At 43.9% G+C, this 25,170-nt stretch overlaps 1 protein-coding gene across 27 annotated transcripts in view; it reads left to right on the top strand.

Annotated features, from left to right (window-relative positions):
- TCF4 (transcription factor 4) overlaps positions 1-25,170 on the top strand; it is a 515,439-nt gene that overhangs the window by 425,539 nt on the left and 64,730 nt on the right. For all 27 annotated transcript variants that reach the window (XR_008314851.1, XM_053289328.1, XM_053289336.1 and 24 more), the window contains 2 exons: positions 11,519-11,624; positions 21,433-21,566. Coding sequence is in view for 26 of the 27 variants with exons in the window: in XM_053289328.1 (XP_053145303.1) it covers positions 11,519-11,624; positions 21,433-21,566 (240 nt within the window). In the remaining variant the exon portion in view is untranslated. The remainder of the gene's footprint in view (positions 1-11,518; positions 11,625-21,432; positions 21,567-25,170) is intronic.

Raw genomic sequence — 25,170 nt, 5'->3', positions numbered from 1 at the left:
CAAGCGTGACCTCTGCTTTAGAGACAGAGGGGGAGTAGGGGTGTTCACAAAATCAGTCTTGAACTGGACCAGGCATGTTGTGCCCCCTGGGCACGCAAACAGCCCATGTGCATGCACAGCAGCCTTCAAATGGCCAACACAAGCCAGTAGAGGGCCAGGAAAGCCCCAAATTGGGCCAGAGTGGCCCAGAAAAGACCGGGGGGCAGCCCAACGGGGGGGGGGCATGAGAGAGACTTCAGAGACCTGGTGGCCAAAGCAGCATCCAGCAGATTGTTTTATATATATATAAAACATACATACACACACACACACACACACACACACACACACTTCGAACCCTGGATCAGCCTGGTCTGGCTTAAGGGCAAACCCTCAAGCCAGCCATTTGATGGCGAACCAGCTCAACCTCAAGCCAGTTCACACATCCCTAAGGGGGAGTGAGGAAAGAATTATGTGGGATGGGAATGTGTTAAGTTGCATGTTGAAATGTTTCTGCTAATGCATATTTGCATAAATACACTTGTTTTTTATTCTTACATTGTTGTGAATTCAGTTGCTGTTTGTGGCCTCAAGAACCCATGTGTTAAAAATACTGTGTGTGTCACGGTGTGGGCAGGGGAGGGGGTGCTCCAAAGGCTTTTAGGTTCAGTCTCCAAAATTACTTAGGTGCACCTCTGCATCTAAGGCTTGAAGAGCAGCTTCCTAAGGGCTGGCATCCCCTTCCAAGTTGCTAGGAAATGGCAAGTGAGTATATATTCTTTGGCCTTCAGGGCTCAGGCAGTGAAAGCAATATAGCAGGAGTAACATCAGGCACTTAATCAATTGAAGAAATAGGACCTCCATTGTTTCCAGGGAAGAGCAGTTCTCCTGGAGTGGACAAGAAAAAAGCTGGTGGTGGGATTTGAGCCACGCTGCAGTGGGCATGCAGTGAACAACAGAGTTTGGGGTTGATAAGAAAAAAATCTTCAGGGGTTGTGCAGGTCAGGAAGCCTGAGAAACAATCAGCAGCAGCAATAGTAGAATGCAGCAGTTCAGGAATGTAGGCCCAGTAATGCAATAAAAGGAAGATGCAGGGACTTTCACAAGCTTTGCAGGCCCCTGCGCAAAGCTTTTTCAAAATCTCGGCGCCAAATGTTTTATAGCTGCTTCCCTTGTAAACACAGAGATATCTTGTGCCGGTTTCACTAAGACATTATTCGGAAGCAACTTCGTTTTTCTCTTTCTCCTTCCCCTCCATTTTCTTTCTGACTCCACCCCCCACACTCTCTGGACAAACATCCAGACAACAAAATACGAATGATTACTAGATAAAATACAACAATGCTGAAAGCACCTTATCATACAGCAGTGCTGTAAACTGTGGCATGTAGACTTGGAACCTAACCCTCTGACAGTTCGTGCAAGGCTTCTGTTGAAATGGATTACTTACTCACTTACTTACATAGCTCACCTTCCACAACCTGCCCTCAAGGCTGTTTACGAACAAGTTATAGCAATTAAAATATCTATCAATTTCAACAACAATAAACTTGTCAAACTATCATGAAGCAAAGCATGAAAAGCATAAAACATTATAATAGCAACTTCCTAAGGCCACAATCCAATACAGAGTTAAATGTGTGAATGAGTTTAAGGATACTTAATTCCATGTTGGATTGTGGCCTAGCTGCCTAGGGTGAGGGTTTCAAGATCATGAAGAGCAGCTGAAATATATTATTAGGAGCTTAATTGCTTTTTCTCTGGCTTGCTGCTATTTATTGTAGTCTTATCTGCTGTTGCTGCTGTTCTAAATCTGGCTGTTATTGCCTATTGTTTATTATTTTTGATTGCAAATTGCATTATTCTGGGTTGCTGCAGTGCTGGGGGGAATCTGGGTCCTTCATGACTCACTAAGAACGCATCTAAGTTTACACATCCCAAAATATTGAGACAATTTTAGCTTTTTGCTTATTCACTCTGCCTGTTTGTACGTTACTTGCTGGAAGTATGATATTAGCCCAACGAGGATGGGATGTGGGAATGTGTAGAAAAGAAAGATGATGTTAACAAGTGCCGGAATTAGGACTGAGGCATGCACTGTAGAAAACAGAGGCAGTAACTGTTTTAACATATTGAGACATGAGCGCACTTCAAACATTATGATAAATAAATAATCTTAAAATTGTGCTCTTATGTTCTTACAGCTCCAAAAACCGGTCCAGATGTCCCACCTGGTAAATCACTCACCCCATTGCCCGCACTGCTCATGGCTACTGCGCCATTCATCTGAAGAGGCGAACACCATAATTGTGATGGAGGTTGCAGGCTGATGATCATGGGAGTTCCCACCATCACAATTACAGCCTTTCTCTCTTCAGACAAATGGCACAGGATCTGCGACTGGCGAGGGGTTGCGTGACACACCGGCTGGGACTTCCAGGCCTGCTTTGAGCACTGTAAGCATGTACAGAGCTTTTTCTTTCTTTCTTTCTTTCTTTCTTTCTTTTTCTTTCTTTCTTTCTTTCTTTCTTTTTAAAAAAAAGTCCAGTTCATAGCCCTTTTCAAACATTGAGGTTGGAGAGCTGGTCTTGTGGTAGCAAGCATGACTTGTCCCCTTAGCTAAGCAGGGTCTGCCCTGGTTGCATTTGAATGGGAGACTAGAGGTGTGAGCTCTGCAAGAGATTCCTCTTAGGGGATGGAGCCGCTCTGGGAAGAGCATCAGAAGGCTCCAAGTTCCCTCCCTGGCTTCTCCAAGATAGGGCTGAGAGAGATTCCTGCCTGCAACCTTGGAGAAACCGCTGCCAGTCTGTGAAGACAATACTGGGCTAGATAGACCAATGGTCTGACTCAGTATATGGCAGTTTCCTATTCCTATGTTCTTCACAACAGGGTGGGTGGAGAGGGGAAGGATGGTGGAATTCACCTTCCCACCACCACCACCCCGATGAGATGCTGGTGTGGTGCTGGGAGCGTGTGGAACACACTTCCAGACAATCCACACTGTGTGCTACAGCACATAGCTCTGGAGCCTGGGATGATGCATCCCTGCCTCCAGATATCACACAATGCACCGTGCAACATGTGCGGTGCATTGGGGGATTCCCCCAGGAGATGGGTGCTCTAGGTGCCCATCTCTGTGTCTGCTGGGGTTGAGCATAGCCCCAGCGAACACATGATCCCAGAGCCCAGGTTAAGGGCTCATTTAAGCCCTTAACCCTGGCTAAGAGCTGGGTTTAAAAGCAGGGCTAGATGGCGCTGCCTCTTCATAATCGGGCCCAATCCCAGCAGTTCTTACACGCAGTCTAACCCAGGCTGGGCTTCCCTAGCCTGGGTTAGTCTGCTGCATGTGAGAATAGCCTCATTATGTTGTACCTGCATTCAGATGTCTGTACCCAGGCACATATTTTTGTGTGAAAGACCGTACCTGTGTTCATGTTAAAAGTGAACGTGGGTACTGGCTCCTCAAATGCACAGTACAATTATTCATTCATTCATTCATTCATTCGATTTCTATACCACCCTTCCAAAAATGGCTCAGAGCGGTTTACACAGAGAAATGAATAAAATGGACCCCTGTCCCCAATGGGCTCACAATCTCAAAAGAAACATAAGATAGACACCAGCAACAGTCACTGGAGGTCCTGTGCTGGGGGTGGATAGGGCCAGTTACTCTCCCCCTGCTAAAGAAAGAGAATCACCATGTTAAAAAGTGCCTCTTTGCCAAGTTAGCAGGGGTATGTACTTCTGTTCCTGTGTTCAGCATAATGTGAATAACTGTCCCTGTATACATTGTACACAGACTGTACAGGTGTTGGACATAACATGTGAATGGGGCTAATGATTCTGAGAGAAATGACTAAAGACAGAGAACAGGTCAGTCATGCTGGCAATGGGAGACTAGGAGGTCTTTGCCATGGTTTGGACTGATACAGGTCCATTAGATGAATGGTCTGAAAATGCATTTTTCATGGGGTTTTTGTGTGTGCAGTGCATTGCCTCATTCCCACCTCATATCTTTGGCAGCCCACTGCTGGAGCAGGACAACACACAGCTCACATCTCCCGGTTCAGAAGCAGTATGTTTCTTTTTGGAGGAGATTAGTGTGATGAGAGAGGGGGAACCCTTCATCTCCTGCTTCTGGGCTTTCCAGAGGCATCTGTTTTGGCTTCTGTGGGCAGGAGGAGATTGGACTAGATACTGTAAGTCTTGGCCTGATCCAGCAATGCTCTTCTTGTGTTCTCATTTTCCTCTGACATTGCATGTTGTGCTTACCTCAGCACTGAGGAAGAGAGAACAAAGAGACAAGGAGAGAAAACCTCTCTGTCAATCAGAGAATCTAGTTTAGCCTTTAGGCTATAATGCTAGGCACACTCACTTGTGTATAGTGGTTAGAGTGCTGGACTAGGACTGGGGAGACCCGAGTTCAAATCCCCATTCAGCCATAATACTAGCTGGGTGACTCTGGGCCAGTCACTTCTCTCTCAGCCTAACCTACTTCACAGGGTTGTTGTGAGGAGAAACTTAAGTATTATTATTAAGTATTAAGTATGTAGTACACCGCTCTGGGCTCCTTGGAGGAAGAGCGGAATATCAATGCAAAATAATAATTAATAATAATAATACAAATATGACAAATATTTATATACCACCTTTCAACAAAAAGTTCCCGAAGCTGTTTACATAGATAGAATAGAATAGAACAGAATAGAATAGCTCCCTGTCCCCAAAGGGCTCCCAATCTAAAAAAGAAACAAAAGATAGACACCAACAACAGCCACTGGAGGGATGCTGTGCTGTGGATGGATAGGGCCAGTTGCTCACCCCCTGCTAAATAAAGAGAATCACCACTTTTAAAAAGTGTCTCTTTGTTCCGTTAGCGGGTGTAATCCCCTTGAATTCAGTGTTACTGGCTTCCAAGTAAGCATACATAGAACTGTGCTGCACAAGATGTAAGACCATGAGGCGATTCTCACGACCAGCCAAAACTGGGCTAAGGGAGCCCAGCCCGCTTTCAGCTGGTTGTGTGCTGCAATGGGAGTCGTGCTGCTCCCAGCAGCAAGCCCACTTAAATGCCCCCCCTTAAACGAGGTTAGTGGAGCATGCATTCCACTAACATCGTTTTTCTGATTGTGTGCCTGCCACAGCTGCTTGCAGCTGCAGCATTCACACGCAGGGAGGGGGTACCCCAGGAATGCACTGCGCACTTGCATGCTGCATTACTGGGGCTTCGGGGGGCAGGGCGCTGTGCAGTGTCACTTCCCTTCGCCCAACGCCCCGAGCCACCGCTCATCTGCACTGTCGATCTGCCCGTGCAGAGAATCCCCTCAGATCGTCTGCGGGAAAGGTAAGGTAAACCCTCCTTCCCCGCAATTAACCCTGGCAGCCCTCCTCACTGATCGTGAGGAGAGCTTCCATAAGTACAGGAGCTGACACACGAAAGTTGAGAGACTTGAATGTTTTGTATACAAAATATTATACCTACATATTTTTCACCAAATCAAATAAACTTTGCCATCCAAACAAAACTGTCATGATGTTTTTAAATTAAGTGTTTTAAGAAAGCCAAATAATGTTTCATACTCCAAGAGAGATTCATTCAAAGAGAAACCAGATCTATATAAACAAAACCATTTAAATTTATGGTAGTGTTTTCCATGATGTATGCAGGGAAAACATCACCAAACATATCTTATGCAGTAAATGTGAACAATACAATGCTGTCATAAATATTTTCTCTTTTCCCTCCCCCCATAAAATGCCAACTAGAAGCATTTTTCCCCAACAAGTGTATGTTTACCAGAACAGTAATTGCATTACTTATATTTTCAAGGAAGTTGAGACCCATCCAAATAGTGATTTTTCTGAGAGTCTGAATTATTGCCTTCACTCTTGAATAGATTACACTACATGTACTGAACGTTCTTTTGACTTGGGTACGCTGACCATTAGCACACAGAAATGTAAAACTACTTCCACCAGATTCCCAATCATCTCCTTAAAAGATCTCAAAGCTGTTCTACCTCCAATACACTGAATGAGGGGGATGAATTCTGAACTGTACATTTTCAGACAGCAAGTTGGAGAGCGGAAATAAAAATAACCTCCCCAGATGTATTAAACTTACATGTAAGAGAGAAATGTTTAATGCAGACCTCTCCCTCATGTACTAGTTTGCTTGCTTATTCATTCATTCATAATATTTATAGCCCACCCCCTCCAGTAAACTACTGCTCAGGGTGGCTCACGACTTTTATAAAATAGTTACATTGTAAAGTCAGACTAATAAAATTAACCAAATTAAGCTAAAAATGTTTAAAACCCAAGCAAAAAACCACAATCAGAATTACCGATTTTAAATTTTCAAATTAAAAGTTATTTGAATAAACTAAAAACTAAGAATTGCAAAAACTAAAGAACGTACCAGATATAAGCAACAGGTGAAACATTTAAAAGCCTTTTTTAAAAGATGAGTTTTTAGTTGTTGTTTTTTAAAACACTGAAGGAGGGAGCATGGCGAAGCTCTACAGGGCCACAAGCCTGTCTCTAGTCCCCACCAACCAGATCTCTATCAGTGGCAGGGTCCTGGCAGGTTCATATGGGCGAATGTGGTCCGACAGATAACCAGGCCTCAAGCTGTGTAGAGCTTTAAAGGTCAATACCAGCACCTTGAACCAGGCTCGGAAGCGGACCAGTAACCAACGAAACTGCAGCAGCATGGGTGAGACACTCATGAAACAACTTGCACCCACGAGCATCCATGCGGCTGCATTCTGCACCAGCTGAAGCTTCCAAACCATCTTCAAGGGCAGCCTCACTCAGGGGACTTGTATGAGGAGGAGTATTTTTTTAAAAAAATATGACCCTCCCCCACAAACTGAAATGGTGCAATCCTGAATTCTACCATCTCATGCTATCACCTCATGTTGAGGGCATATTCGCCCAATCCCGTTGGCACATGACAGCTGTGGTTTTCAGCCACAGATGATGTAGCTGCTTGCACACTGACAACAGGCACATAAAACCCTGACTTGTCCTGTTGTGCACCCTATGAGAGCTCAAACAGATGAGCAAGGGACACATGCAGTTCTTAAGTTGTACTATCTGAAGGGCTGGGGGTGGGCTGGGCAGAGGAGTGGGGTGGGAAAGTTATAAACACTTTATTTTTCTGTGGACAATTTTCCATTCTACCTGGCTGCTTGAAAAAATTTGGAGGTACAATGAGGGGAAATTAATATGGTGGAGGTGTTCATTTTGTGTGTGTAAAATGGTCAAATAACATGCCAAATCAGATCATAATCTGTTTAGGGCATCAGGAAAACATGTATAGGGTTTTGTTTTTGTTTTTAGAAGAATAAGCTAATGCAAATTTTATGCAATTGAGGGGGAAATTTGCATGGAAAATTTTCAAATTCAAGGTTTTCCAGAAAACCTACATCTCTGGTGGAGGGCAGCAGATTCAGTATTTCAGTGCTCTCCCCCACAACATAGTATACTCTCTCATATTCTCTGGAAAAATACCACATCACAGAGAAGGTTCTGGATTTTTCTTTTCTCAAATGTGCTGGTAGGAGGGGGCAGTGTTTAGAGAATCTATTATATATTTTGAAGAGCAAGTTTGTGCAAAATAAATACATAGTTCCTGATAACCTACAGATACCAAATTTTGCATGAACAATCCTACCACTTGAGTGCTTTTTATACTGGAATATGCTCGGTGAAAATTTAAATAACTTTTTGGGGGGAAGAAATTCTGAATATCATTCTTCCTGAATACCTAAAGATCAATAATTCCAAAATGACATTATGTCCAAGACAAGCAGAAGAACTTTTCAGATTCAAATTTACTATGATTCAAATTTACCACATATGGTAATTTTACAATAAAATGAATAATGCTTGAAGTTGAAATTCTACAAATTTCATTTACTTCTGCTTTGCAAGTTCATTAATTTAAAAAAATTACATATTTTTAATTTCTTGCTTTTTCCTAGAAATGTAATCTATGCAAAATGACTTTGGCCAGTCAATGATGGGCCTCACCTACTAGTATTTTATATTACAGACTGTTCAAGCATTCAGTTTTCCCATCGATTCGGAATACAGAGTGATAGCTCTTGACTTCCACCTCCACCCTTAATATTAGCCCAAGCTTCATGTAGCATTTATTGTGTTTTTAGAGGCTTAGCCAGTCCCCTGCTAACTGAGCAAAGAGGCAACTTTTAAAAGTGGCGATTCTCTTATATTTAGCAGGGAGAGAGCAACTGGTGCTATCTATCCCCAGCACAGCATTCCTCCAGTTGCTGTTGCTGGTGTCTATCTTATATTTCTTTTTTAGATTATGAGCTCTTTTTTGGGACAGGGAGCCATTTTATGTATGTATGTATGTAAAACCACTATGGGGGCTTTTGTTGAAAAGTGGTATATAAATATTTGTCACCGTCATCAGTTCCCCCTCTCTTTCTTGAACAAATACATCCACAAGGAGTCCTGATTCTGGTTTGGACAGCTGCACTTCTTCCCGTTTACCCACCAAAATTGCCCCCTCAAACTGCTATTTGCCCATTAGTAGGACAGTGTTGAGTAGAAAAAAGTGGCACAGAGGAGAGTTCCTATCCAACCCCAGAACAACATCTGGTTGTTGCTGGTGTCGACCTTATGTTTATTTTAAGACTGTGAGCACTTTGGGGACAAGGAGCCATCTTTAATCATTGTTATTTTTCTATGTAAACTGCTTTGAGAACTTCTGTTGAAAAGCAGAATATAAATACTACTACTAACTACGACTACTACTACTACTACTACGAATAGTAGTGGTGGTGGTGAGGTCTAGCCCTGCCCTCCCCAATGCTGCAATCCTGAGCTGAATCGTCCCCCCATCCCTGGTGGATGCTTTTACTTTAGAAAGAGATGAAGGGCAAGGCTATGTCTCTTACTTAACACAATAAACGTCCCATGTCGTCTAGCCTAAACGTTACCTCTTTTCTTTGATCTTACAAGCAGGTGTATATTGGCTGGCTTAGCATGGTACTCCAATTGTGATTTCTTAGGTTCATGTACAATACAGTCCATATTTACTCTCACGTATTGCATGCTCTCTCTACTCACAAAAGGTATGTATAGGAAGGAATATAAGACTTAGTCTTATTTCAGGAAATGGTGTTTCCTCCGTTTGGAAACAAGAAAGAATATCTGAGTCTGAAGCATGTCCAGCTGTTCTGTTTAGCCCAAATAAGATGTCTTTCTGATTGGTATGATTTTAAATTGGATCAGGAAGGGAATTTGAGTTGGGTTCAGGGAATTATATTGGCAGTGGGGTGCTCTGCGTGTTGCAATCACTCTTTTACCCACAGTAGTGATTATAATAGTAGCACTTCTAGTTCTAAAATAGGCTGGATGGCCCCTGGGCTCATGTACATAATAAAGCCACTTAATAAATAATTGACAAAAACATAATGGATAAAACATTAAATATGACATCATCAACTTCTCTCGTCCGCCTTTGGTGTCTCTGGTTTTTCTTTCTGTGGGAGAGTATTCTTTTACAGATTTTCATTTTTTTTAAACCACAGGTCTTTAAACAGGACTTTTAAACCTGGCAAATCTTCATATATTAAAATGCATGCAGACTGAGAAATCTCTTTACAAGATGGTTTACAATGAGGTGTAATATCTTTACTCAGATTGTTCTTGTTCAGGAGAAACTAGTCATTAATTGCTGTTACTATTAACACTGATCTTCTTGCTATGGTGTTTGTTCTTAGGAAAGATATAATATTTGTGGGTGCATTTTTTTCCTTTTGTGTCCCATTCTTGCTTGCTGTTGTGTTGTATTGGTGAATTTCTTCCCTTTTGCTGTGACCTGTTAATGTCAGAGTAGGCTCACTGCCAAATTTTTGATCTGCCTGCCTGCTTCAAAATGGAGGCAGGAAGGTATCCATTTTCATCAAGATGATAGGAATGTTTTGGTCTTCCTGACCATCTGGAGTGGGGAGTTTTTAAAAACAGAAGCATGTATTTTAAATATATAGGTATCTGCATATATGTATTGGAGTAAAACACAATTTTAAAAATTAAAATCCCTCTCTATTAAACTACATGTTTTATATGTCTAAGCATTTCTAAATGAATGTTGTTCAAAGCAAGAAAATGAGAGATTGTTTTTATCCCTTGTGAAGAAATGGTTAGAAGAATTTCTGTTGTATTAGTAAACAAATGTTAAGCAAATTAGGTTTTTGGCATGCTTGCTAAGTTTATTGCACATACAAATATGCTAAGTACTAAAAAGAGGGTTTTTTCCCCCTAAAGTGCACGCATGCTGCGTTGGTGGTCTTGATTTTTAATGGTTCTTTCAAGCTTCTCAACAAAGAGCAAAGATCATAGGAGTTTAGTATCCCGGGATATGTTTAGAATGTTCAGTACTCTTGAGAGTGCAGCTTGCTACAGTTCATTGTTCAGTTGTGGGAACAAAGGGCTGGTTTCCTGCCCTCCTTTCATTTTTCTTCTTTTAAATGTATGAAATCTGCATATTTCTACACACTATAGCAGTTGTAAGAGTTTTTAAAATTATCTTAAGTTCTGTGATATTACAGCTCTATCAACATGTTGCCCAAAGTGTTTAAAACCAACTATGGTAGATATAATTCATTACAGCAGTGTGTATCCGTGTCCCTCAATTTTAGAGGCTCAGTCTCATTTGACTATCTTCATATAGTATGTACAGATCACCATACCTTGGAATACCACTTTTTGCACAGCAGCGTATACCAGGGCTGCTCAACATCAGCTCCCCAATGTAGGCTGTTTTTGGGCTACAACTCCCATAATCCCCAGCCACAGTGGCCCATAGCCAGGGATTATGAGAGTTGTAGGCCAACATCTGCAGAAAGGCCAAAGTTGAGCAGCCCTGGCATTTACTGATTCCCTCTGCTTCCTCTTTCTGTGTTTCAGTTTACTATGTGTAACAGTCACATTTACTGCCAGGGTTAGGTAGCTGTCATTCTCAACAACTTGTCTCCACTCTCCTTGCTCCCTGCCACATGTCCTGTACCCAACAAGAGGTCTGCCACACCAGTTTCAGTTCTGGTTCTCACTGAATTGATAACACTTCTACTACTTCAGACTGCATGTGTGGACTCATTGATTAAATCCTTCTCCATATGGCAGTGGGAAATCCCTCAACATTAAAAATGATATGTCGGGAAGAAGGTCCCTAACCTGTCCTTTTTTCCAGACATGCTAGTTTTCTCTATGGATGACATTAGCTTTCACTTATGTGAGCCCACCTGAAGTGGTACCCCACAAGAATTAAAACACTCAGACATCCTGCTTTATAAACAGCTAGAGTTTAGGGGTCACCCACCCCATTTCTTTTTTTAAAATAAGTGCATTTTGTAATATTATAACTTAAATGTACTGAATAAAGTGCAAGCATGATCATTTATTTTACCCCTTTCTTTATAAATGTGGTTTTTCCTTACATACTTCAGTCATTCTTGGAAGCATATTACATGCATTTCTTTCTCTCTCCTTCTCCATATAGGTCTATGCCCCTTCTGCAAGCACTGCTGACTACAATCGGGATTCACCAGGCTATCCATCCTCAAAACCAGCAGCCAGCACTTTTCCTAGTTCCTTCTTCATGCAAGGTATGATGGTGCGGTTGAAAGTCGTTTTGCTGTGTACACACTTTGAGAACCAGTGGGTAGTGTGTTGAGCTTGGATTCAGAATACCTGAGCTCAGTGTTCATCATAAAAAGAAGGCAGGTTTTCATCAGGATATAAAATGAAATATTTGATTCCCCATTTGGAAAATGGGTATAATATATTGCATATATAGTGGCAGATCAAACATTTGTTGTTAAGACAAAACAAGGCCACTTCAGACAGTAATTATTATATGCATTCGAAGTGCTGTTTTAATTTTTTTAAACTTTTTTATTGCCCAAAATGGGTTCACCAAGGTCATTCATACAATCAAAAACTGTGTTATACCCAGGTTTGGGAGCTGTGTGTGCTCCCAGTTTTTGGTTGCGTGGAAGCAGGAGAAAAAACCTGGATAGAAGTGATTGTGTGGAAGCAAGGTAGGAGAAAAACTTGGGTAGCTTTTCCTCCTACCTCACTTCCACACAACCCCTTCTACCCAAATTTTCCTCTCACCTTGCTTCCACACAACTGAAAATTGGGGGCACACACAGCTCCTAAGCCTGGTTAGATCACAGTTTTTGCTTGTGTGAATGACCTCACAGGTACAAAATTAGGTGTCACTTTGCTGCTGTTTCCAAATGTTTATGGTTGGGAGCCTAAGATAATAGGATAAGCATCACCTTTAATTTCATTAAGGCCTCTCTCTCTATTAGGGGTGTGCACAGACCAATTTTGGTGGTTCGGTCTGAATTTGGACTAAACCATGGGTCCTTGAAACAGTTCATTTGCACGGACTGGCTGGGCTGGTTGGTTCAGTTGAACCAGCTTGAACCAGTTCAGCAGTTCAAGGGCCAGTGAGGGCGGTGCCAGAGGGGCAGCAAAAAGTACCTTTAAAAGTAATGTGGTAGGTCCTTACCAGCAGTACCACCACATGGTGGTGGTGCAGCTCTGGCACTCACCTGGCTCCACACATGTGGAGGAGATGCATGCGTGGAGGCCAGGTGAGTGCTAGAGCTGCGCCAACACCATGCAGGCTGCTGGGGGGAGTGCTGCTGCATCTGGAAACTGCTTAGAGTGCCAGTAAAAGGTAAAGTGTGCTGTCAAGTCGATTTTGATTCCTGGTGCCCACAGAGCCCTGCAGTTTTCTTTGGTAGAATACAGGAGGGGTTTACCATTGCCTCCTCCTGTGCATTATGAGACGATGCCTTTCAGCATCTTCCTATATCGCTGCTGCCCAATATAGTACCAGCGGGGATTCAACCTTCTGCTTGTTAGTCTTGCATTTCCCCACTGTGCCACTTAAGGTGATTAGAGTGCCAGTAAGGATCTCCTAAATTAGTTTTAAAAGTTCCTCTCACTCCCCACCCCAGGCACCGTTCTCACTGGCCTTCGAACCACTTCACTTCGAACCAGGTTTGGTTTGGTTCGGTCTCAGACTGGCCCCCCTTCCTAAAGGGCAGTCCAGTTTGCGGTCGAACCACTCAAACCGCCTCGGTTCACAGTGGATTGGTTTGGATCAAACTGGTTCTTGCACATCCGTACTCTCTATGCCCATTCACTGCCAGTATATGTGCCCTAGTCCCCAGATAGGCCGCTGCATGCATAGAACTCTCACCTGCCAACAGTGATTGCCCCATTTCCTTAGCAGTAGAGAGTGCTACTTGGTAGTATATCTCTTTGTGAACATAAAGCTCTGTTTATCTGCCTCCACCCCTCCTTCAGTGGATGGGGTCAAATGTTTCAAGCTTTCACCTGAAATCATTATTCCCAACAACTGCGGATATTAATAAAACTAATCCATTGGAGAGAGTAGACAGAGAGGAATTTTTCACTCTTTCAGTTTTACCTTGAAGTCGCCCAGTAAAGTTGGTTGAAGTAAGGACAAAGAAAGTACTCCTTGACACAAGGCATATTTAAACATAATTCACCACCATAACTATATGCATTTACTCTCTTTATGTTCTGCAAGTTATTCAGCCTTCCCTGTTGATCGGAGAGATGATGGGAGAAGGCACTGGACTTCAAAGATATCTCATTATGCGTCCATTCATATGTTAACATTTGTCTAGTTGGCTTCATTAAGAAAAACTGATACTAAGAGGCTGTGCACACAAGCAGCCAAACCCAGGCTGGGGCAGCCCAGCCTGGGTTTGGCTGCCTGTGTTCACTGCCAGGAAGGAGCCTGATCCTGGTGCTGTCCTCACGGGCAGCCCGACTTAAAACCCCGGCCTTTAGCCAGGGTTTAAGGGTGTGAGTGCACCCTTAACCCCAGAGCTGGGTTCATGAATATGCTTGGGCTACTAGGGATGTGCAGACAGGTTTCACATCAAACATGTTCGATATCGAACCTGTCTAGTTCAACGGTTTGGTGACAAACCGAACCATCCCCTGTTCGGTCCAACCCCAGACTGAACACCCCCCGACTGTTCGGGGGTTCACGTGCCTTTTTTTTTTAACCTTACCCCCTTTGGGGGAGTTGTTGGAGGCGGCGGGGGAGTCCGTGGAGGTTCCCCCCTACCCACCGGCCTCCCTTAGAGTCCTCTGCGAGGTCACCAGAGTCCAATTGTGCAAGCGCGACAGCCTCCAAAATGGCCACCACGCTAGAGGGGGAAGGGCCGAAAAGCCAGCCGAATGGCCCAATTTGGGCTGTAAGGGAGGCTGGTGGGGGGAGGGGGAACCTCCACAGACTCCTCCCCACCTCCGTCTCCAACAACTCCTCCAGAGAGAGAGAGAGAAAATATATTTTATATCCGGGGGGGGGGGGTGTCCACAGGGAATATATATATATATATATATGTGCATACATATACATATATACACACACACACACACTGTGAAACCCCCTCCCCCAAACCGGGGGAGGGGGTTCGAGGGAGTGCCGGACCAAACTGGCCTGGTCTGGTTCGAGTCCAGTCCGGACACGAACTGAACCAGGCCAGCCGGTTCCATGCACACCCTTATGGGCTACATATAGCCCAAGCATACACAGAGTCAGGCACCTAGAACTCCTGACTCCTGGAGGTCAGGAAAATGAGTCCCGGCCTCCAGAGATCTGTGCTGCATGGAGCAGTGCAGGTTGTGTGGAAGCGCAATGGCATGCCCAGGAAGACATTACCGATTTTCGGAGGGACAGGTATGCCCACCCCTGCCTCCCCCTCCCACCGCACCTGCCCTCCCTGCCACTATTTTGGTTGTGTCAGTGGCCTCCAAGAGTTTCCATAAAAAGTATATAATCTTCTATGTATTTAATAGACAGGTACATTGCAGTCCACCACGGGGCATGAGTACATGGGGCATGAGTACATCACATAAGCTCAACAGAGCCCTGTGTCCCGCCACCCCCAGCCTGTTATTTCAAATATTTATCTGTTGCTTTTAACAAAGCAGTTCATAAAGCAGTTTACATAGTAAAAGGAATGAGAAGAAGGTTGCCTGTCTCAAAGGAGCTCATGATCTCAAAAGAAACACAAGGAAGACACCAGCAACAGTTGCTGGAGGGACACTATGCTGGGTGGAATAGGGACAGTTGCTCTCCCCTTGCTAAATAAGAGAGAGCCACTACTTTTGAAGGTGCCTCTTTGCCCAGTTAAAAAGGCTTTAGAAGGTATGTGGGGTTTGTGCATGCCTTGCATATCCCATCCAAGACTATGACCTTCCATATTCTGTCCAAGCCTGGGGGTGGGGCTGTAGCTCAGTGGTAAAGGGTATGCTGCCCATGCAGAAAATCCCAGGTTCTATCCCTAGCATCTCTAGGTAGGGCTGAGAAAGAGCCCTATCTAAATTCCTGGAGAGTTACTGCAGAGAATACTGAGCGAGATGGACCAGTGGTCTGTCCCAGTTTAAGGCAGTTTCATATGTACGTATCTATCTGTCTATCTATCTATCTATCTATCTATCTATCTATCTATCTATCTAATTAATTCTCTTAGCCGGTGCGTGTACTGAGTTTGGCGGCAGAACTCTCGTGACACATTGCGAGAGTTCCTGGGCCCAGCGAGAGTTGAGGGGGAATAAAAAATGGTGGCGGTGTGAGTGGGCCGCAAAACGGCCAGAGGAGGTGGCCTTGGGTGGCTGCTAGGAGGCGGCAGTGGCGGGGTGGCCTGTCCTGTCCAGGCCAGGCCGTCCAAGGTACGGAAGAGGGGGCAGCGGCCCGACCTGGCGGGAGGTGGTGGGGTGGCCTGGCCTGGCCAGGCCGTCCCAGGTATGAGAGGCAGCAGCAACCTGACCAAGTGGGAGGCAGAGGCGGTGGGACGTCCTGGCCTGACCTGGCCAGGCTGTCCCAGGTATGAGAAGCGGCAGCCCAACCAAGTGGGAGGCGGAGGCGGTGGGATGGTCTGGCCATCCAAGATATGGAAGAGGTGGCGGCCAGGCCTGGCCTGGCCGCCGGAGGCAGGAAGCATCAAAGGCCGGGATGGGAGGGAAACTTTTCGGCCCGCCGTCACCCCGGTAAGAAGAGAGTGGGGGAGGGGGCTGGAGGGGGGGAGGGGGGCAAAGAGAGTGGGGCAGGAGAGGAGGCAAAGAGAGTGGGGCAGGAGGGAGGGAGAGGGGACAAAGAGAGGGGGGCAGGAGGGAGGGGGAGGGGCAAGAGAGAGTGGGGCAAGAGGGAGGGGGCGAGAGGGAGGGAGGGAGGGGAGGTGGCAAGAGAGAGTCGGGCAGGAGGGAGGGGATGGGGCAAGAGAGTGGGGGAGGGGGCAGGGGGAGGGGGCAAAAGAGAGTTTGGCTGGAGGGTGGGGAACAGCACGCCCCCTAAGAGTGCACAGATGCTCTGTGCGGGTTGGCTAGTAACTCATTAATATTTGATGTAGTAACAAACTGATTTGAAGTAGGATGCCCAGTGACAAGGCAAAAATCCTATGGTCAACATATTTTCTGTGTTTATACAAGGGGACAAAAAAATCTCCAGTCCATTTCCATTAAACACGGAAACCAAATTTTATTTTATGCACATCACATTAAGTGGGGTTCTGCATAAGAGCTCTAAAAGTCTCACATTTTGCCCTAGCAGAGATGTATAACAATGTAGGGCATAGGTATGCAGGGTTTGGATAAAACTAGCACAACTTTAGGGAAAACTTTGCACATAAGAAATAAACATAAGGACAGCCCTGCTGCATCAGGCCCATCTAGTCCAGCATCTTGTTTCACAGAGTGCCCACCAGATGCCTCTGGGAAGCTCACAGGCAAGAGCTGAGGTGCCATCTCACCTGTTGTTTCTCCCCTACAACTGGTATTGAAAAGCATCTTGCCCTGAGGCTGGAAGTGGCCTAGAGCTCTCAGACTTGTAGCCATTGATAGACTTGTCCTCCATAAATTTATCTAAGCCCTTCTTAAAACTATCCAGGCTGGTGAATGTCACCATATCTTGTGGCAGAGAATTCCTTAGGTTAATTATGCATTGTGTGAAAAAGTACTGCATATGGTGGTCCTAAATTTCTTACTAATCAGTTTCATGAGACGACCCCTCATTCTAGTGTTCAGCAAGAGGGAGACGATTTTCTCTCTGTCCACAACATACATAATTTTATAGACCTCTCTCATGTCGCCTCTCCATTATATTTCTTCTAAACTAAAAAGCCCCAGGTTGTAGCCTTGAAGGTGCTCTAGGCCTCTGATCATCTTGGTTGCCCTCTTCTGCGCCTCCTCCAGTTCTATAATGTCCTTTTTGAGGTATGGTGACCAGAACTGTATACAGTTCTCCAAATGTGGCTGCACCATAGATTTGTATAAGGGCATTATGATATTAGCAGTTTTATTTTCAATCCCCCTCCTAATTATTCCAAGCATGTTATTGACCTTTTTCAAGCTGCCACACACTGACACTTTCAACAAGCTGTCCACCACGACCCCAAGTCTGGTCATTCTCTGACAGCTCAGAGCCCATTAGTGTATATTTGAATTTGGAGTTTTTTGCCCCAATATTCATCACTTTACTTGCTGACATTGAACCACATCTGCCGTTTTGTTTCCCACTCCCCCAGTTTGGAGAGATCCTTTTGGAGCACCATACAATCTATTTTGGATTTCACTACCAAAATAGTGTGGTGTCATTTGCAAATTTGGCCACCTTGCTGCTTACCCCAACTTCTAGATCACTTACGAATACATTAAAAAGCACTGGCCCCAGTACAGATCCCTGGGGGACCCCACTTCTTATTTCCTCCATTTAGAGAACTGTCCATTTATACTTTCCTTCTGTTTCCTGTCCTTCAGCCAGTTACCAATCCATACATGAACCTATCCCCTTATGCCATGACTGCTAGGTTTTTCCAAGAGTCTTTGATGAGGAACTTTGTCGAAAACTTTTTGAAAGTCCAGGTATACTTTGTCAACTGGATCACCTTTATCCACACACCTGCTGTCTTTCTCAAAGAACTCCAAAAGGTTCGTGAGGCAAGATTTACCTTTGCAGAAGCCATGCTGGTTCTGCTTCAGCAGGGCCTGTTCCTCTATATGCTTAACAATTTTATCTTTGAGAATGCTTTCCATCAATTTGCCCAGCAAATATGTTAAGCTAACTGGCCTGTAATTTCCCGGATCGCTCCTGGATCCCTTTTTGAAAATTGGTGTTACATTGGCTCCTTTCCAGTTCTCTGGTACAGAGCCTGATGGTAGGGATAAGTTACATATTTTTGCAAGGGGATCAGCAGTTTCACATTTAAGTTCTTTAAGGACTCTGGTGCGTGCCGTCTGGCCCTAGTGATTTGTTAATTTTTAATTTTTCCAGACAGTTTAGAACATCCTATCTCGTCACCTCTGTCTGACTCAGTTCTTTAGCCTCTGTTTCTGAGAACCTCAGTTCAGGCGCAGGTATACACTCAGTATCCTCTGCCGTAAAGACAGATGCAACGAACTCATTTAGCTTCTCTGCAATCTTCATATCCTCCTTAATAATCCCTTTCACTCCCTCATCATCTAACAGACCAACATCCTCCCTGACAGATTTCCTCCTTCTGATATATTTAAAGAAGTTCTTGTTATTCCCCTTGATGCTTTTAGCTAAATGTTTCTCATACTCTCTTTTCGCCTCCCTTATTATCTCCTTGTATTTCTTTTGCCAGAGTTTGTGTTCCTTTCTGTTCTCTTCATTTGGGCAGGCCTTCCAATTTCAGAAGGAATTATTCTTCCCCTTTATAGCTTCCTTGACTTCACTTGTTAGCCATGCTAGCATCTTTATGAAGTTGATGGTACCTTTCCTCCTTTTTGGTATACAGGTGGACCTCCTTACTTGCAGATTCATTATTTGCGGTTCACATATCCATGTTGGGGGAAAAGACACCCGACATCAGCATACATGGGAAATTAAAAAAACCAACCCACATGTTGACCTCGCATATCCACGGGCCGGGAGTAGCTGGAAATGACAGTGGAGGTCAAATGACCAAGGAGGTCATTTCTGGCCACCATTATAGGACTTGGAGACACAAAACAGCTCTTGTTTTTTAAAAAAAAATGGGGGAGAAGTGTGATTTTCAGCCATTTGGGGGTAGAACGTGACTTGGGGTCGGCAGAGACGGGTAAGGAGCCCCCCCTCCATGAAAATCAACCAATTTTTGGCCATTTTCGGCCGATTTGGGGGCATTTTCATCTGGAATGGCCAACTGGGAACATAACCCCTGTGATCCCATAGGGACCAATGCTTCCTTATTTACAGTTTCCATTTCCACGGTATAGCCGTGGAACGGAACCCCCGCAAATAAGGAGGTCCACCTGTACATTCTAACTGGGCTTCTATTACTATGCTTTTAAGTAAACTCCATGCTTTCTGGAGTGAAGTGAGTCTGTTATCCAAGGTTGCCTTCTCTCTGTTTGGTTCAATGACCAACTATTTTAGGGCAGTGTCATTCAGAGTATCTAGAAATTTGGCTCCTTTGTCATTACTTGAATGTGAACTTTCCCAGTCTATATGTAGGTTATTGAAGTCACCCTTTCCTTTCCTTTCCTTTCCTTTCCTTTCCTTTCCTTTCCTTTCCTTTCCTTTCCTTTCCTTTCCTTTCCTTTCCTTTTCAACACATGTTTAAACCGCCCCATACGCAAGTCCCTGGGCAGTTCACAATCTAAAAATTACAACTCTGGCTTTCTTTGACGCTTCCCCGATTTCCTTCTGCAACTCACAGTCACTGTCAGCATTTTTATCAGGAGGGCATTCCTAGTAACACATTTCCTTTCAGGCCTTGTATTGTCATGCACAGAATTTCTGTGGAGGACCCCTGTCTCCCTAGTTTTTCTAGCTTGTAAGATTCTATCCCTTCTTTAACATACAGTGCTGCTACTCCTCCAATTTGCCACTCCATGTCCTTTTTTATAGAGTTTATATCCAGGAATAACAGTGTCCCACAGTGTTCTCTTTGTTCCACCATGTTTCCATTATGCCCACTATATCTATGTTTTCATGAGCAACCAAGCACTCCAACTTGCCTATCTTGGCTTGGAGGCTTCTGGCATTGGCATATAAGCACCTATACACTGAATCTCTTACCTGGTATATGCTATCTTTCTTATGGCCATTTGATTTCTTTAACCAGCTAGCACATCCTTCTGCCTGCTCTTTACCTGATTCTTCTATGTCCCCTTCTGGTTTATCTGAAACATTTACACCCTCACACCTTAACAGATGGCATTTGCCAAACCGGATACTGTCCAGCTCCTGTCAGCTATCCCCCAGGCCTCATCTTAAACGCGACAACAGTCTGGTTCCATTTGGAACACGTCCCTTTTGTACAGGCTTGTCTTGTCCCAAAATGTATATCAGTGCCTTATATCCCTCCTCCTGGCACCACCGTCTCATCCACACATTGAAACCCCTCAGCTCTGCCTGTCTCTCTGGCCCTGTGCATGGAACAGGCAGCATTTCTGAGAATGCTACCTTGGCAGTCCTGGACTTCAGTATGCAACTTATCAGCCTAGATTTGGCTTCCTGGACCTCCCGACTACATTCCCAATGTTGTCAGTGCCGATGTGCACCACGACAGCTGGCTCCTCCCCAGCACTACCCAACAACCTATCTAGCTGCTGCATGATGTCTGCAACTTCACACCAGGCAGCAAGTCACCGTGCATTCTACACATGGGTCACAGACCCATCTCCCTCTACTCCTAATGATCAAATTGCCCACTACTAGGAAGCCCTAACCCCCTGGAGGCGTATACCCTGTGCTAGAGGATATGGGCTCATCATCCACAGAAGGGGTCCCTTCTAAGGGAGCATTTTCCTCTTCCTTGGATTGATGTCCCCCGAAACCTCCATTCACAGCAGAGGAGTGATCAGCCTTGGAATGGGATGCATCTATCACATCCCTGAAGTGCTCATCCGCATACCTCTTTTGAGCTTTTCCAGGTCAGCCACCTTGGCTTCGAGGGAACAAATGTGTTCCCTAAGAGCCAGGAACTCCCGGCACCAAGCTTCGACTTCACCCACGACTTCTGCCAATTGAGGAGATAGTCATATATGCAACAATACTTGTTGCATATATGCTGATCTGTTGATTAATTTGCAGTGATTTGAGAAATGTCATTGCTGTTCAGTTTAACAAACCTTTTAATCATAAACGTGAATATTATGTTCATATTTTTATCATGAACATTTAATCATGAATATAAAATTGGTGTGGCCCTTAGGAGTCAAAAGGGTGATACATGGCTTCCCATTTGTGATTGCTGTCTTTTAATGTAAACCGTTATCCAACACAGTGACACATTAGGTGTTCATCAAACCCTATTAGAATGCTAATTTTAACATTTACTGGCAACACAACATCAGAATGTTAGATAACTAAGCCTTCAGAGAAGCTGTATATTTCTTTCTGTTTTATAGACGGCCATCATAGCAGTGATCCGTGGAGCTCCTCCAGTGGGATGAATCAGCCTGGTTATGGCGGAATGCTGGGCAATTCTTCTCATATTCCACAGTCCAGTAGCTACTGCAGTCTTCACCCTCATGACCGCTTGGTAAGACTATAATTTGGTGTCAAAAGACGTCTGCATGTGTGTGTGCGCGCCTACACACACATGTGCACATATGTGTATCAAATTCAATATAAGCCTGCCAATCTTATTGAAGTTTAAGACGTAAGCCACTTGAGGAGTCTTGCTGACTGAAGAGGAGGCTTAAACTGTTTTGAATACAATAACAGAGGAAGATAAAGTGGCAGAGGGCAATGACAAGCATAGAAAATACGTTTAAGAAAATAAATTATAAACACTTTGTTGAACTGTGCATTCCTTGGCTAACTATTATTTTAATATGTTATTTCTGACGGAGAACCATTTCAAAAGAGATAATTTGATACCACTGTAGGCCCAGAAGGGGATGCAGGGGGGGGGGGGGGGTTGGAGGCTGGGGAAAGGCAATGAACAACTTATAAGAGAGTCTTAAAAACACACACACAACTCCAATATTTATGCCATTCTAACTATTTAACTTACTTCTGGGTGAGGGAACTTTGAATCTGAGGAAGAGGAACCCTTTACTAAAACTGAACCTCTTCAAGTCAGTGGCTGATATCCACACTAGCGCCATGCCAATGAACTTAGGAACATGGAAAGATGCCATATACTGAGTCAGGCCATTGGTCTAGAGCAGCTCCATCCCCTGAGGGGAATATCTTACAGTGCTCACAGTTCTAGTCTCCCATTCATAAGCAAACAGGGCAGACCCTGCTTAGCTAAGGGGACAAGACATGCTTGCTACCACAAGACCAGCTCTCCTCTCCTCCCATCACACAGGGAGCATGGTTTTCACTGATCCCCCACCCAACCCTTTCTCTGCAGCTGTCTTTGCCTCCCCAAATTATGAGTGAGTGGGTAGTATTTTCACACTATTTTTAACAGAATCAGGATTTTGCTAAAAGCTGACTCAACATGTTTTTCCTGTCATAGACCAAACTTTCTGCTTTCTCTTCTGAGCAAAGAGATAAATTTCAAAATGGTGATTCCCTTATTTTTAGCAGGGGGAAAGCAACTTTCCCTGTTCAACCCCAACACAGCATCCCTTCAGTGGCTGTTGCAGGTATCTGCCTTGTGTTTCTTTTAAGACTGTGAGCAACCGTCTTATTATTACTCTTTTTTCTATATAAACCACTTTGAGAACTCTTTCATTGAAAAGTGTGGTGATGATGATGATGAGAGAAATACAAGTGATGTGATATAGATGGTATTATGTCAGAATGACCATTTGAATGGATTATACAGAAAAAGTCAATGAGCAGCAGAAGGAGGCAGGAATCTAGTATTCAGGTGATAGAACCTTTCTGTAAAACCCATATAGATTTTAAATTTGTGAAATGTCATTTTCCACAACTCTTCCATGCAAGAACATATATTGAGATTAATACTCTCTTAGCTTTGGAATGTTTCACATTCATGATAATATTTTTCTGATCCCCCTTTCTTCTGCTGCTCCTAATTTATGTCGCTGAAGGTCCCTTTGCTTTCAGGGACATTTTGGAGGACATAGGGAGCAGCAGAGGAATAAGATAAATCAATATTAGTTAGTTAGTTAGTTAGTTTAGCACTTTCTATACTGCCCTCCCAAAAATATATCTGGGCAGTTTACAATTTAAAACACAATATTAAAAACATGTGTTAATGTTTTAATGTTTCTAATGTTTAGAATTTAACCATTCTAAAATAGAGATAAAAACTCTAAAACTTAAAACTTTAAAAATACAAATTGAAAGCCTGATTAAATAAATATGTTTTCAGATTTTTCTTAAAAACATCTCAGAGAAGAGGAGGCTCTCATTTTGTTAGGGAACGCGTTGCAAAATCCCAGAGCAACCCTAGAAAAGGCCCAGTCACCACCAACCAGACTGTGGCAACTGCAGCCAAACCTCCCCTGGGTTCAGCAGGGTCCATGAAGACAAAAACATTCTCTTAAATACTTTGTACCCAATCCGTTCAGGGCTTTATAGGTAATAACCAGCACTTTGTATTTCACCCAGAAACTTATTGGCAGCCAGTGTGGTTCTTTTAAAATGGTTGTAATTCTTCAGTCAATATGCGCTCAAAATGTTCTAATGGGAGGGAAGTTTTAGCCTGATTGCTGCTCATTATGTAAGAATTAGCCAATATTTTTTTATATAAAATAAATTTTATTTTTACAGTCCTCTGGAATAGTCCCCCTATTGTAATTCTGAATCCATTTTTATATGTTGAACATGATGCCACCAAATTTAGCACTTTAAAATTCATTCATTCATTCATTCATTTGATTTCTATACCACCCTTCCAAAAATGACTCAGGGCGGTCTTTCGCATTGATTCACAGTGGGAGTTTAGTATGTTGCATTGGAGGTAGTGGCTGACCTTTTGCATAGTGGAGCATCTCCATTCATGCAGTTGTGCAACACTACGTCCATTTGCGCTGCACAGCTGCACGGATACTGCAATACTGAGGCTGCTTGCCATGTGTGCAACAGCCCTGTCAGGTCTCTTCTGCCAGCATTCCACTGTGTGGAATGTCTACTATTAAAGCTTAAAACCTACCTGACAAATTGGTTTGGCTTTGTCTAAATCACACAGTTGTTTTTAATTTGTGGTAAAGCATGGGAATAGTTGCAGTGTTCACCTTTATTAATATTTTTAGAGTTCATTTATATATTGTGGTTTTAAACATGTAACCCACCTTGAGATAGATCAGAATGGAAATAAATATTTGCAAACATATCCCATTTCTTTAAAATATAACATGACAAGCACTTCTGATGTTTATGCGGTCCATCTGTCATATAAATGGTATAAGAGGAGAGCTGGTCTTGTGGTAGCAAACATGACTTGTCCCCTTAGCTAAGCAGGGTCTGCCCTGGTTGCATATGATAGGGAGTCTAGAAGTGTGAGCACTATAAGATATTCCCCTTAGGGGATAGAGCCGCTCTGGGAAGAGCAGAAGGTTCCAAGTTCCCTCTCTGGCTTCTTCAAGATAGGGCTGAAAGAGATTCCTGCCTGCAACCTTGGAGAAGTCGCTGCCGTCTGACTCAGTATATGGCAGCTTCCTATGTTCCTATTTAAGAGTGGGCTCTGCAGTCCAAGCCTGAGCAGGACCACACCTTCATCTGTTCTAGCCTTCTGCACAGAAGAGGCCACCTGGCTGGTGGAAGTTGAGTAGACTGGCAGTGCAGAGGGGTAACCTGGTGACCCCCCTCAATGGCAAGTTATCCAGACTGAAGGAATGCAGCCAGTCTGGGGACTTTCTATCAGACAATGGCACATGATTGGCTCTCTGAGCTGCTTTTGGTGCACAGTCTACGGGGCTTCCAGTGTAAAACCTGTGAATCCTGACATCCTTGGCTTTTCCAGGCCCTCAGAAAGAAATGTGATGGTAAGGGGGTCACTGTGGGGTGTCCATCATAAGTCAGTGTGAATCAGTAAAAACCTAAATATGCCTGTTATTCAGTGTGTTGATTTAATTTAACTGAACAGGGGGCCTGGTGAATCCTTAAGGCAGCTAGGCCCCCACTTCCCACTTTGTGATTACAGCTCTGAGCTTTTCATCCGTAGCGTGTACTGTACAGCTATAAGATAAATGGAGATTACCATCATATCTTTCTGAAGC

This window comes from Hemicordylus capensis, chromosome 2 (assembly GCF_027244095.1).
Source record: "Hemicordylus capensis ecotype Gifberg chromosome 2, rHemCap1.1.pri, whole genome shotgun sequence".
Lineage (NCBI taxonomy): Eukaryota > Metazoa > Chordata > Lepidosauria > Squamata > Cordylidae > Hemicordylus > Hemicordylus capensis.
Note: the sequence above shows the minus strand (reverse complement) of the source record. Positions and strands in the feature narration are given on the sequence as shown.